The 14,115-nt window shown below is 43.2% G+C and overlaps 1 protein-coding gene and 1 long non-coding RNA gene across 2 annotated transcripts in view; one reads left to right on the top strand and one right to left on the bottom strand.

Moving 5' to 3' along the window:
• LOC143774378 (uncharacterized) overlaps positions 1-5,292 on the top strand; it is a 142,288-nt gene extending 136,996 nt beyond the window's left edge. Inside the window, exons 2-3 of the long non-coding RNA XR_013215521.1 lie at positions 1,854-1,971; positions 5,236-5,292. This is a non-coding gene — a long non-coding RNA (uncharacterized LOC143774378). The remainder of the gene's footprint in view (positions 1-1,853; positions 1,972-5,235) is intronic.
• A 340-nt stretch (positions 5,293-5,632) lies between these two features.
• On the bottom strand, positions 5,633-13,898 carry LOC143774377 (uncharacterized). The gene is made up of 2 exons (XM_077261899.1): positions 13,458-13,898; positions 5,633-8,694 (listed from the first exon to the last, which is right to left on the bottom strand). The coding sequence occupies exon 2, from the start codon at positions 8,607-8,609 to the stop codon at positions 7,605-7,607; it is 1,005 nt and encodes a 334-aa protein (XP_077118014.1). The 5' UTR covers positions 8,610-8,694; positions 13,458-13,898; the 3' UTR covers positions 5,633-7,604.
• Between the last annotated feature and the right edge of the window lie 217 nt (positions 13,899-14,115).

The raw sequence follows: 14,115 nt of genomic DNA on the forward strand, positions 1-14,115 counted from the left end.
GACATAATGAGTAGTCACAACTCAATATAAGTCTATGTGAGACCGCTGCGACCAGTGATTGGCTGCAGAATCAGGAGGCTGCCTGCTGGGCCTCATTGCTTCTGGTTCGGCAGAGAGCTCCAGCCCCCATTCACCCGCTTGAGTATATCTGAAGTAAAATATACAGATTCTGCTTCCCCTGCAGCACAGAAATACTTCTGAACGCTGTGAAATGGCTTCATTCTTATTAATACGGGTGACATCGGGTGAGTCTGGTAAAGTGATACAGCATTAGTCACTACTCCCCCCATCCTGTGCTTGTCTGGCTCTGCCATTAGCATCCTGTGCTGAGTCATTTCCTTATATATATATATTTATAGCACTCACAGGACTGTTTTCTGATTCAGAGCTCCAAATCTGCTTATTTACATGGTAAACTTGTGTCTGTCTGCGGCCACCACTAGGGGGAGCTCAGGAGCTGCTGCATATTATTGAGTTCAATGCATAAATCTATGAGCTGAGCTCTGGAGCTCCCTCTAGTGGTGGCCGCCGAAAGTCAAAATGTTATAATTTACTTTTATGTTTATGGAGAAGATTTGGAGCTCTGTATCACAAAAATGGAATTTTGATCTCTCTATATAATATTTCCCTACTCCTCTGATCCCTATATGTAATAAGATATATTATTTAATCTCCACATTTTAGACAGGTTTTAATTAAGAATTTCTGTAAACGGCATTAAGAATTATTTAATTTACTATTAGAGTTCAACATTTCTATGTTGTATCCTACCTATCCTACCTTCTGTATCTTCCCCACTATCCCATAGAATGTAAGTCCGCAAGGACAGGGATCTCTCCCCTCTGTACCAGTCTGTCATTGTAAACCTGTTTACTGTAAATGATAGCTATAACTCTGTACGTAACCCCCTTTCTCATGTGCAGCACCATGGAATTAATGGTGCTATATAAATAAATAATAAGAAGAAGAATAATAATATCTATCTATTATCTGTTTTTTTTTCCTGATTTTCTGTTTAGGAGGTTTGGACATCACCTTTACAGGTTTTATTGCACCCGGTTTTTTTTGGGTAGTGCTGCCAAATTTTCTTTAATTATTATCTATCTATCTATTACACAATGTAACACAATTTATGTTCCTGGCTTCCAAGTGTAATATTTCAATTGCTTATGTTTAAAGACAATGGAAAAACGACTTCATTCAGCACAAATTTTGATTTTATTAGCACAGGGCAGAAAAATGTCTTATATTGTGTCAAATAAAGGAAATTACACTATAACAAATTTTTATTTTTATTTTGTTCCTGGGGCCAAAGTATGTTTATCTATCTATCTATCTATCTATCTATCTATCAATCATCTATCTATTATCTATCTATTCTCTATCTATTATTTATCTATCTATCATCTATTTACTATATATTATCTATCAACTATTTACTATCTATCTATTATCTATTTATTATCTATCAATCTATCTATTTATATATTATCTATCAACTATTTACTATCTATCCATCCATGTATTATCTATCTATTATCTATTTATTATCTATCTATTAGCTATCTAATGTTGAAAAGTTTTCCATTTTCCATAATTCATTCACTGCTCAGTCCTGAGGTCCCAGATTATTGGCAGATTTTCGGGCTGTAGAAGATTCTCTTTTTTTGAGGCTCATGTATTTGATATAGAATATATAAATGAATTACTACGGCCTTCATGGATAAATGACATTTGAGGGGCTGTCATTTTGTTGCTGACGTCCACCCCGGCACCCAGGATCTGATCTATTACTTGTCAGGTAGATATATATTGTTCTTTTTATCACCTTTCTTTATCTGTGAACTTGGCAGGAACAGAAAAGCAATGGCAGCAGCTTTCCCAACAACCTGGATGAGGAACATGAACGTTTCCAGCTTTGTCACATCCAGTTCTAACACTAGGCCGCAGCAGCACAGAGTATTTCAGAAGGTAAATCAATGCTGGATGTTATAATATGACAATTAGGCTATGTTCACACTTTGCGTTTTTTGCTGCGGATCCGCAGCGGATTTGGCGCTGCGGATCCGCATCAGTTTTCCATGCAGGGTACAGTACAATGTTACCCTATGGAAAACAAAAACCGCTGTGCCCACTTTGCGTTTTTCCGCAGGAAAATCCGCGCAGATTTTCTGCGGAAAAAAAGAAGTACCATGTCAATTCTTTCCGCGGATTCCGCAGCGGTTTTCCACCTGCACCAATAGGAAAGTGCAGTTGGAAAACCGCAGTGGAATCCGCAGTAGAAACCGCACAAAAAACCGCTGTGAAAATCACCGCGGATTTGCACTGCGGGTTTTGCAAATCCGCTGCGGAAAAATCCGCAGTGGAATCTGCAAAGTGTGAACAAGCCCTTAATCATACATTGACTCTTCACGGGTGATGAATGATGACATGATTCCCTTTCCACTATGTGGTGCAGAAATATCTGTGGGACAAGACTGAGATTCCTGCGGTCCTGGATAAGTCCACACAATTCTGACTGTGGATTTATAGCTCCCTCTAGTGGGAAGAAGGAGAATTGACTGAAGGCAGTTCCTAAAGTAGATGGCATGATGTAGGGGAATTGCTTACACAACAATTGCACCAATATAATGCTGGGCCCTCTAGTTCCCTCTCACAGAATATCATCAGTTTTTCTGCTGTGTTTCTATAAGTCCTGAACCCATAGCATTACGCGCATTGCGGTCCGTTCTCGATCCGATTTATCCGGCCGTCTGACTGCACCATAAGAGATCATAAACGTTCCTGTATACTGCAGTATATAGCACAAGCAATGTAAAGATCGCAAGTTTAAGTTCCTTTGGGGGACTAACAAAAAATAAATAAATAAAAGTTTAAAAAAATATTTATATCAAAAAGTTTGAGATTCCCCTCCCCCTTTTGACAAAACGAAACATATTTTGTATCATGGGGTCCGCAAAAGTCCGATCTATCAAAATATAAATGTATTTAACCCATACGATAAACACCGTAAAAAAATAAAAAACAAACATCAAAATTGCTCCTTTAAAAAAAAAAAAAAAGTAATAAAAAATAGCTATACCAATCAGTTTTTTTTTAATACAAATTTAGGAAAATATTTTAACCACAAAAATATTTTTCAAAAATGATACGTTTTCTTCTCTCAGTAATTGTAGTGAATCACATTACCAGGACATTTATATCGCACCATGAACGCCGTAAAATAACAAAACAACGGAGGACGCATTTATTTATTTTTTTCACCGCTAATTTTTTTTTTCTTCCATTTTTAGTAGCTTGATAAAATGATCGGTGTCATTCAAAACGGCAATTCGTTCAGAATAAAGAAGCGATCGTATGGATTCACAAAAATGACTCTTGGAAGTGAAGGTAAAAAAAACCAAAAAAACCCGAAAGTGCAAAAATTGAAAAATGGCTCGGTCTTAAAGGGGATAGGGACATAGAGAAACGGCCAGATGAGCTGACTCCATACTGTACAATATTCCTCTTACCTGTGACAAGAGGACTGGGGGGGTCTCCTGTATATAGGTAGATGACGTACGTATGTGTAGTATGTGGAGGACCAGCATCACTTAGGCTACGTTCACATTTGCGGTCAGCGCCGCAGCGTCGGGCGCCGCAGCGGCGCCGCATGCGTCATGCGCCCCTATATTTAACATGGGGGCGCATGGACATGCGTTGTGCTGCGTTTTGCGCCGCATGGCCGCAAGCGTTGGACGCAAGAAACGCATCAAGTTGCATTTTTTTTGCGTCCAACTTTCGGCCAAAAAGGACGCATGCGGCGCAAAACGCAGCGTTTTAGCGTGCGTTTTGCCGCGGTTTTGTTTGCGTTGTGCGCTGCGGCGCCGACGCTGCGGCGCACAACGCAAATACGAACGTAGCCTTATACAGACCACTGATTTTCATGGATGCCGTGTAATACTTAGTTTCACCTGTGGAGGCACTGCAGAGGAATTGAACGCTTGCTGCCAGGCTTCTTCACTGATCTCTAATTAGATCTTATTTTCAGGTACTTTTTTTTAGGAATTGTCCTAAACGAGCAACCCCCTTTTTTAAGGATATAGGCCTAGTTCTAAACGGAGTGACTGTATGTGATCCGGCCATTGATACGCTGTTTTACAAGAGATAAACAGGTCATTATTAGTGATGAGTGAGCGTGCTCGGGTAAGGTGTTATCTGAGCATGCTCATGTCTTAACCTAGTGTCGAAAAAAAATGCTGGAGTTTCCGCGACTCCATGTCTTGCCGCTGCGGGGGATTTCCTGTTTGTTAGGAAATTACTAGATGAGGAACCTTCAATCATGGCAGGTCCTTCGTCATAGCTCCTTTAGTTTTGGTTCTGGCCCACTTCACCTAGAATGAAACACGTGTGGAGATCCCCTTTATGTTTGTGTAAGGAACAATGGGGAAGAAATACATAGAGATCAGCCATGATGGGGGGCAGAAGAGCCTGTGTTTCCCACAGCAACCAACTACAGCTTTCATTTTTACCACCGCAGCCCAGCTTCATTTTTCCGGTTGTGTTTTTCTTCCCCTTCGACCGAAAGTCGTAACATTTTCAATATTCTGGATATAGAGTTGTTCGAGGCACTGCCTCTCATGCCCCCCGTCGACGTGCCGCCAATGCCGCGGTCACAGATTGACCCATGGGTGGCGCTCCAGCCATCATCCACTGGCAAAGATGCGGGCCCGGCTCGCGTTAGAGCCAAGGAGACGGCATATGACGTACCCAGTACATTATATGACATTAAGGGGTTAAAGAAAAATCTGATTTTTGTAAAAAAATAAATACAGAAAAATTTGGTTTGTGTCTTTCCGTCGAAGGGCTTGTTTTTTGTGTGTAGTAAGCTGTAGTTTTTATTGGAACCATTTTGGGATATGTGCATTTTTTATTTTTATTTTTTTTGCTTTTTTGGGGAAAGGTGCAACAACTGAAAAATGGCACTTTGGGAGTTTCAAATTTTTTTTTCCTGTAGGCTACATAATTTTTTTTATTTTGAAAGATCAGGCTTTTACCGACTTGGTAATACTGATTATTTATTTTTTTCTTTAAATGGGGAAAGCGGTGATTTTCATTTATTCTTTTTAATTTCTTTTAATATTTTTTTTTAATTTTTCACTTTCACTGTATGTTTTAGCCCATAGAGGGGATCTGAACCTTCGATTGTTTGATCTCTTGAGTACCGCAGCCTTTACTGAAAATTACTGCTTTCAGGGGAGCAACCAAGATGACGGCCAAAGGGGTCTTCACATCATGGGGAGCCAATGACCGGACATGCCGCATCGTTCATGCAATGTAATCCGAGATTGAAAGTGACATTTAAGTGATTGAACAGCAGTGATCGGAGCTAAAGTAGTTAGAAGCAGGTGATGGCTGTATAGTACAGGTGGCATCATCCTGTGTGGGTAGGTTCAGTATCTGAGCCCATTCTATACACCCTCACTCCAAAAAATGGGTGAAAAAATTAAAGCTGATCTGAGTTTTTCCTTTAAGACAGTTTTGATAAATGATACCCTATTGGTTATGCGTTAAATTGGCCACCATTGCCTACATGCTGCCATTGATTCTTTTTACCATACAATCTAAAAGTCAAAGAAGCAATAAATCGGTATTGTAAAACAGATAATTTCTTTATTTACAAGGATCAGTACTTAACACGTGTAGTGTATGTTCACATAATAAGCGGGTGAGATAAAGGGATGGGGGAGGATAAGTATATTTCGAGGATCCTGTATAGCCCTTGTACCCAAAGCAAAATTGGCAACCCAAAATTGGCATCATAAAGAAAGAGAAGATATGGAGAAGGCAGACTAGGCTGCTGCCCTGGGCACCCTTTGGAAGGGGCACAATTTATGGGTTTACAGAAACGTTTATGGACTTTCATTATTTGACACTTTAACCACTCAGCTGAAAAAGCGTTTGGTGACAGTATATGGATAATTAAGCTACAGATTGATGGAAGGAGGGGAAACATCGATTGCCCATATGTCAGCTTATCATGCTGAATGCCAGGAACCAGGGATGAATTCAGCAATCCTCACCCCCTGGCTTGTTCCACAGCTGAGAGGGTACAATGCGAAACTCTGCCAGGAGTGGACAAATACTTCAGCGTCACAAGTTGGGTAAGTGGAGATTAGGATAGAAACACAAACGTTAGGCCTGAAGAAGGCACGTCTGATAGTGGAAACCAATGGTGTATGGATCAAGGCTTAATAGGCTAGAGTACCTAATTGACAGTTATGGCCAAATGTGACAGCACCTTTTGAGACTATGCCAACCAGTCTTCGAAACGAAGACTTCTTTCTATCATGTGTCCTAATACCCATAACACTCCTTCCCCCATCCGCTTTTGGAAATTCTCCATCTACCACTGGTAAAACCCTCATCTTACGGAATGTGAGGGAGACTGACAAAGGATGAAAAGTGGTGTCTTTGAGCTTGGAATTATTCATACATGAACTCTCACAGACCAAATGGAAAATTATACAGACAATAGAGAGAAATCTGGAGACCATTCTGTGCTGACAGAGATGGAGGCCTTGGAAATGAACAAGTGGAAGGCTAACCCTATGGTAAGAGAATCCCACAAGACGAAAACTGGAGAAGATCTAGCGAAAATTATGGAAATAAAAATGGTATCTGGGGTTTGGCAACACAGAGGTAATTGAGAGAAAAGAAGGAAAAAATAATAACGAGGTATATAAAATGGACAGACCAAAAATACCAGGACCAGCAAAATGTCTATTGAACTGTCCTGGTCTGTGTGATATCAGACAAATTTTTTAGCACCATTCAGAACACAAGTATTTGACTCTCAGATGGTAATTCTATGTAATTTACATCTCCGAACACTTAAGAAAGGTCCATGGTCATGTTCTCACAATCCTGATATAGAGCTGGTTGGGTTGATGAATCAGTCAGGAAAAAAGTCAATTCCAAAAAGTTGTGAAAATATACAAGATAAGCAGGCACCACCGAAGTATGGACAGGAAAAAGGACACTTTAAGGACTGGTAAAATTTTTGGTGAATATTTCATAGATCACGAACACAATGACTCTCACACAAGAACATATTTTCTTCTACATCTGTGTCTTAACATCTTCCAGTCGAGGAGAAACCATGACCATGCCATAGTGATGGTAACAACGTGCCAGTAAAGGAGTGCCAATGTAAGGAGGTCACTAGGCCTCTACTTATGTGTTGTAAGATTTAAAAAAAGTGAAAAAAATTGCATCAATGTGGCCTAAAATGATGTATTTTCAAAAATTTGGCAGCGTGACACATAAAACACAAACACTTTTTTCAAAACCGTATTACATTACGTTCTCCCTCCAGCAGAGGAAACGAGGTCACATCAGTCCATTGTATATCTCGACTACAGGGCTGCTTCAATGTCCTTTGGCTAAGTACAGTAAGTAATGTCTTTCTAGCACCAGACTCATGAAATCATGCCTTCTTATGTGAAGCCGCTGACGCGTTTCAGGTAACTAGAGGAACCAGTTGTGTGGCTTTTGTAATAAGTCTCTCAAGTATTTCTCGTTAGTCATATGCATTGATTTGTGGCTCCTGAGTTTCTACAATATTAATCAGGTCCACTTCGACCCACCATCTGCTCTGAAAAAATTCTCTTCAGCTGGGCGACCTCTGCGGACAGTGAGGCTAGTTGCGTCCTAAGTTCTGAGTTTTCTGCAGCCTGAGCTGGGATTCCATCCTGACCTTGGTTTCCCCATCGTCCCCGTTGACAAGCCATTGGCTGCTGGGGAAAAGCTTGGGCCACTTCAGTAGGAAAACTGTTCATTTCTCTCGGGACGGGTGGTGCAGCATGAGGTCCTTCCTCACCTGGAGCGCAGGCCTTAAACCTCAACTTATGTGGGAGGCTTTTATATGTGTCAGGATGAGCATCAAATCTCATACGAGGATTCTCAACAGTGTCTCCTGGAACAGGGCCGTAATAATTTATGGATGATGGTGGCAAAGGTTGAGTTTCCTGTTCAGGAACTCTGTCTTCAAAAAAAACTGGACTGCCTACACTCGGAGTGGAGAATCCAGAGTCTTCTGAATGAGGCATCGGTGGGGTAGGATTTGGCGGAGTTGGATCATGGAGACCACATGGCTGTGCATATGTTCCACGAGCTTCCTCACATGGATCCCGGACCAGGCCAAAGCGGAATCGAAGAGCAAGCAGCTCAGCTCGTAGCCTTGCGTTCTCCTCTAGAAGAGCAATGACTCGTCCTTCTAGGGCAAGGTCACCAGCACGACGTTTCTCTCTTGAGCGTTTAGCTGCCTCGTTGTTCTTTTTTCGTTTATCCCAGTAACTATCATCTTTTTTTTCATCTGGAGTGAATTCTCGACGACGGCGGAGGCTGTTGGGTGATGGTGAATTATTTGGTGAAGTAGATGTACTTCGGCGGCCGAGGAGAGAACGAGCAAGAAGGAGACCAGAACCAGATAGGAGGGACCCTGGAGATAAGGTATCTTCAGGAGCACTCTGTGTAGAAGCTGGAGGAGGAGCATAGGGTTCAAGAGTAGGAGGAGCATGCTGAGGAGACAGCTCCTCGGAGGTGGAGCAAGGCACCTGACCATTCATATTAGGATGAGGGGAAAGGGCTGGAGGTGAGAGGTCACTGAGGTGAGCCAGGATTGTGCACGGTTGGAGGTCAAAAAGTAAAGTCCTGTGAAAAAAAAAAAAGATAAAGATCAGTTCTGACTGAAAACAGAGAAAAATCAATAATTTGTAGCTGGCACAAATGACATACAAAACATTTAACTCCTGGAGTTGTTTCACTGGATGGAATTGGAGTTTGTTGGACAAGATACTTTTCTGCATTGTCCACGCCAAAAAAAATTAAGTATTACATAATTCTCTCCGTGAATTATGGGACCATACATGTTGAGACATCTTCCTGCATACAACTGATGATGAGAAAGCTTCACAAGAGAACGTCCCACCACACTAAACATTTTATAAGGGTATGCTCATAAGTCGGAAACTCTATTGCCTGACACAATTGGTGGGTCAAAAGCTTTTGTGTAAAATAAATGAGAAAAACACTGCCATAAAGTCATTTTTGCTTATTGTAAACATGTCACCGGTTATTGGACTGTATGAAGCTATATTTTAGCAGCCAAAACTCAACACTCTAGATCTATAGCTATACCTCAAAGCTTTAAACCTAGACCTCAAACCATAATCTAGCTCTGAGCTTTCACATTAGCCTTCAAACCACAACTTGGAACTCTAAACCTAACCCTAAGGTTAAATCTCTAACTCTCATTTAAATAAAAAAAACTTGACCTAGATCTCAAACAATAGCCTAGTTCTGATCTTTAACACTTACCTTAAAACCACAACCCAAATCTCTAACTCTAATCATACAAACTTGACCTAGATCTATAATTCAGAGCCCTATTTACTGCTACCTCAAACACTAACATCTAGACTTCAGTCACTAAGCCAGGAGCTAGAACTTCAAACCTAACTCTGTATCTATCTCTTTAACCCTATATATAGCTCTTGATCTATAACCCAGAACCCCATTCATTTCTACCTTAAACACTGATTTCTTGACCTCAATCTTTACCCTAATCCTAGATTAATACCACTAACCCTGGAGCTAGATTTATACCTTTAGCCCTAACCTAGATCACTAGCCATAAACCTACAGTCGAATATTGAACCTTAACGTTTTATCCTTGACCTAGATCTACCTCACATACTAACATCTAGACCTCAGCTACCTTACTCCTAGATTACGAACCCTAAACTTGGAGCTAGACCTTCAACACCATTCTCGCACCCTAGTTCTTCAATCTAAACCATCTCTACCAGTTACACAGAGGTCTCTAAACCTTAACCCTAGATATCTGACCCTAATCCCAACCATCTCTAACCCCAAACCTAAATCTATCCTATCATTCTGGATTTTCCCATCTGTAATCCCATATCCCGTAGTATATATTGTCTTCCTGTCCGGAGAAGTTGTCCAGCTCCGTCCATAGACGCTGATGCTGATGTGAGGCATCTACTCCTCATTTCCTATGTAACAGAGCAGCCCCAGGATCCTGAGCAGACGGCCACATATTTATCTGGTGAGAGACACAGAACGGGTTTGGGGCTCGTGATAACCCCATAGGGGGGGAGGTGCGCCGCGTTATTATGCGCTAATAATTGTGTAATCATTTCTTGGAAAGCAGAGCATTTTCTTATGAAATAGGCAATGAAACTTGGGTGTGACTCCTAGCCAAGATCCAAGCAAAGAAAGAGAGCGTAACTAGCAGACATCACATGGAGAACAGTCTCTTAATAGAGTGTCAGCTTTGTATCACCACAATGGTCTGTTTGGCAGTATTTCCTCTTACTGTATAGCAGTCACATATTAGAGTGTCAGCTCTGCAGTGTCTCCTCTTACTGTATAGCAGTCACTTATTAGAGTGTCAGCTCTGCAGTGTCTCCTCTTACTGTATAGCAGTCACTTATTAGAGTGTCAGCTCTGTAGTATCTCCTCTTACTGTCTGGCAGTCACATATTAGAGCGTCAGTGGAGAACAGAGTTGCTGTGTGGGTCCCGGCAGCGGTGGCGGCACTGAATGCGGCTGCGCGGTTCAGCGCCGCTCAATGTTTACATCCGGACTGCGCTTATCACAGCTGATAGAACGGTCGGGGACCGACACTCGAACAGATATTGATGACCTATCCTCAGCAGTCACATATTAGACTGTCAGCTATATCATCATAGGAGTCATAGATTCCTGTCATTAGCCATTTATCAGAGCATATTGCTAGAGTGTCAGCTCTGCAGTCCCACAGTCTCCCTCTCTACTATATAGCAGTCACATATTAGAGTGTCAGCTCTGCAGTCCCAGTCTCCCTCTCTACTATATAGCAGTCACATATTAGAGTGTCAGCTCTGCAGTCCCAGTGTCTCCCTCTCTACTATATAGCAGTCACATATTAGAGTGTCAGCTCTGCAGTCCCAGTGTCTCCCTCTCTACTATAAAGCAGTCACATATTAGAGTGTCAGCTCTGCAGTCCCAGTGTCTCCCTCTCTACTATAAAGCAGTCACATATTAGAGTGTCAGCTCTGCAGTCCCACAGTCTCCCTCTCTACTATAAAGCAGTCACATATTAGAGTGTCAGCTCTGCAGTCCCACAGTCTCCCTCTCTACTATATAGCAGTCACATATTAGAGTGTCAGCTCTGCAGTCCCAGTGTCTCCCTCTCTACTATATAGCAGTCAAATATTAGTGTCAGCTCTGCAGTCCCACAGTCTCCCTCTCTACTATAAAGCAGTCACATATTAGAGTGTCAGCTCTGCAGTCCCAGTCTCCCTCTCTACTATATAGCAGTCACATATTAGAGTGTCAGCTCTGCAGTCCCACAGTCTCCCTCTCTACTATATAGCAGTCACATATTAGAGTGTCAGCTCTGCAGTCCCACAGTCTCCCTCTCTACTATATAGCAGTCACATATTAGAGTGTCAGCTCTGCAGTCCCAGTCTCCCTCTCTACTATATAGCAGTCACATATTAGAGAGTGTCAGCTCTGCAGTCCCAGTCTCCCTCTCTACTATAAAGCAGTCACATATTAGAGTGTCAGCTCTGCAGTCCCAGTGTCTCCCTCTCTACTATAAAGCAGTCACATATTAGACTGTCAGCTCTGCAGTCCCAGTCTCCCTCTCTACTATATAGCAGTCACATATTAGAGTGTCAGCTCTGCAGTCCCACAGTCTCCCTCTCTACTATAAAGCAGTCACATATTAGAGTGTCAGCTCTGCAGTCCCAGTCTCCCTCTCTACTATATAGCAGTCACATATTAGAGTGTCAGCTCTGCAGTCCCAGTGTCTCCCTCTCTACTATAAAGCAGTCACATATTAGAGTGTCAGCTCTGCAGTCCCACAGTCTCCCTCTCTACTATAAAGCAGTCACATATTAGAGTGTCAGCTCTGCAGTCCCACAGTCTCCCTCTCTACTATAAAGCAGTCACATATTAGAGTGTCAGCTCTGCAGTCCCACAGTCTCCCTCTCTACTATATAGCAGTCACATATTAGAGTGTCAGCTCTGCAGTCCCAGTGTCTCCCTCTCTACTATATAGCAGTCAAATATTAGAGTGTCAGCTCTGCAGTCCCACAGTCTCCCTCTCTACTATAAAGCAGTCACATATTAGAGTGTCAGCTCTGCAGTCCCAGTGTCTCCCTCTCTACTATATAGCAGTCACATATTAGAGTGTCAGCTCTGCAGTCCCACAGTCTCCCTCTCTACTATAAAGCAGTCACATATTAGAGTGTCAGCTCTGCAGTCCCAGTGTCTCCCTCTCTACTATATAGCAGTCACATATTAGAGTGTCAGCTCTGCAGTCCCACAGTCTCCCTCTCTACTAAAAAGCAGTCACATATTAGAGTGTCAGCTCTGCAGTCCCAGTCTCCCTCTCTACTATATAGCAGTCACATATTAGAGTGTCAGCTCTGCAGTCCCACAGTCTCCCTCTCTACTATATAGCAGTCACATATTAGAGTGTCAGCTCTGCAGTCCCACAGTCTCCCTCTCTACTATATAGCAGTCACATATTAGAGTGTCAGCTCTGCAGTCCCACAGTCTCCCTCTCTACTATATAGCAGTCACATATTAGAGTGTCAGCTCTGCAGTCCCAGTCTCCCTCTCTACTATAAAGCAGTCACATATTAGAGTGTCAGCTCTGCAGTCCCACAGTCTCCCTCTCTACTATATAGCAGTCACATATTAGAGTGTCAGCTCTGCAGTCCCACAGTCTCCCTCTCTACTATAAAGCAGTCACATATTAGAGTGTCAGCTCTGCAGTCCCACAGTCTCCCTCTCTACTATAAAGCAGTCACATATTAGAGTGTCAGCTCTGCAGTCCCAGTCTCCCTCTCTACTATATAGCAGTCACATATTAGAGTGTCAGCTCTGCAGTCCCACAGTCTCCCTCTCTACTATAAAGCAGTCACATATTAGAGTGTCAGCTCTGCAGTCCCACAGTCTCCCTCTCTACTATAAAGCAGTCACATATTAGAGTGTCAGCTCTGCAGTCCCAGTCTCCCTCTCTACTATATAGCAGTCACATATTAGAGTGTCAGCTCTGCAGTCCCACAGTCTCCCTCTCTACTATAAAGCAGTCACATATTAGAGTGTCAGCTCTGCAGTCCCACAGTCTCCCTCTCTACTATAAAGCAGTCACATATTAGAGTGTCAGCTCTGCAGTCCCACAGTCTCCCTCTCTACTATAAAGCAGTCACATATTAGAGTGTCAGCTCTGCAGTCCCAGTCTCCCTCTCTACTATAAAGCAGTCACATATTACAGTGTTAAATCCACCGTTATAACAGAAGAGCCATATATTAGAGTGTCAGCTCTGCAGTCAGACTCCCCCATTGGTCCTATATTAATTAGAGTGTCAGCTCTGCGGCAAAGGCTCCCTCCGTACCTGTGTGGTCCCGGCTAGCAGGCAGGGTGCCGGCTGCAGTCCCGGGTGTAGGCTAGGAGCAGGCAGGGTGCCGGGTGTAGGCTAGGAGCAGGCAGGGTGCCGGGTGTAGGCTAGGAGCAGGCAGGGTGCCGGCTGCAATTTCCGCTGGATGCCGGCTGCAGTCTCTCGGGTGTCGGGCAGGAGCAGGCAGGGTGCCGGTGTCTAGCAGGCAGGGTGCCGGCTGCAGTCTCCCGGGTGCCGGGCAGTAGCAGGCAGGGTGCCGGCTGCAGTCTCCCGGTGTCTAGCAGGCAGGGTGCCGGCTGCAGTCTCCCGGTGTCGGGCAGGAGCAGGCAGGGTGCTGGCTGCAGTCTCCCCGGGCGGCTCATGCTCTGTCTCTATCTCTGTACACACTTCTCTCCCTGCCCCGCAGAGTTCATCTGAGGCTGAGCGTTCACCTTACTTAACCCTAGTGCGTCCTGTGAGAATGTGCCAGCCTCTCCCTCCCCGGGCTGTCCCTGCTCCCTACACATCCCTCTTCCTTTTCTCTGCTAATTCCCCCCTTTCTATTATAAAGAGATAGATATAATATTACTGACACAGCTGCACTATAGACATTACATAACAATCACATGCCTAATATAGGCTGGAGACTACAACTCCCAGCATGAGTGAGCATTGC

This window comes from Ranitomeya variabilis, chromosome 5 (genome assembly GCF_051348905.1).
Source record: "Ranitomeya variabilis isolate aRanVar5 chromosome 5, aRanVar5.hap1, whole genome shotgun sequence".
Taxonomy (NCBI): Eukaryota; Metazoa; Chordata; class Amphibia; order Anura; family Dendrobatidae; genus Ranitomeya; species Ranitomeya variabilis.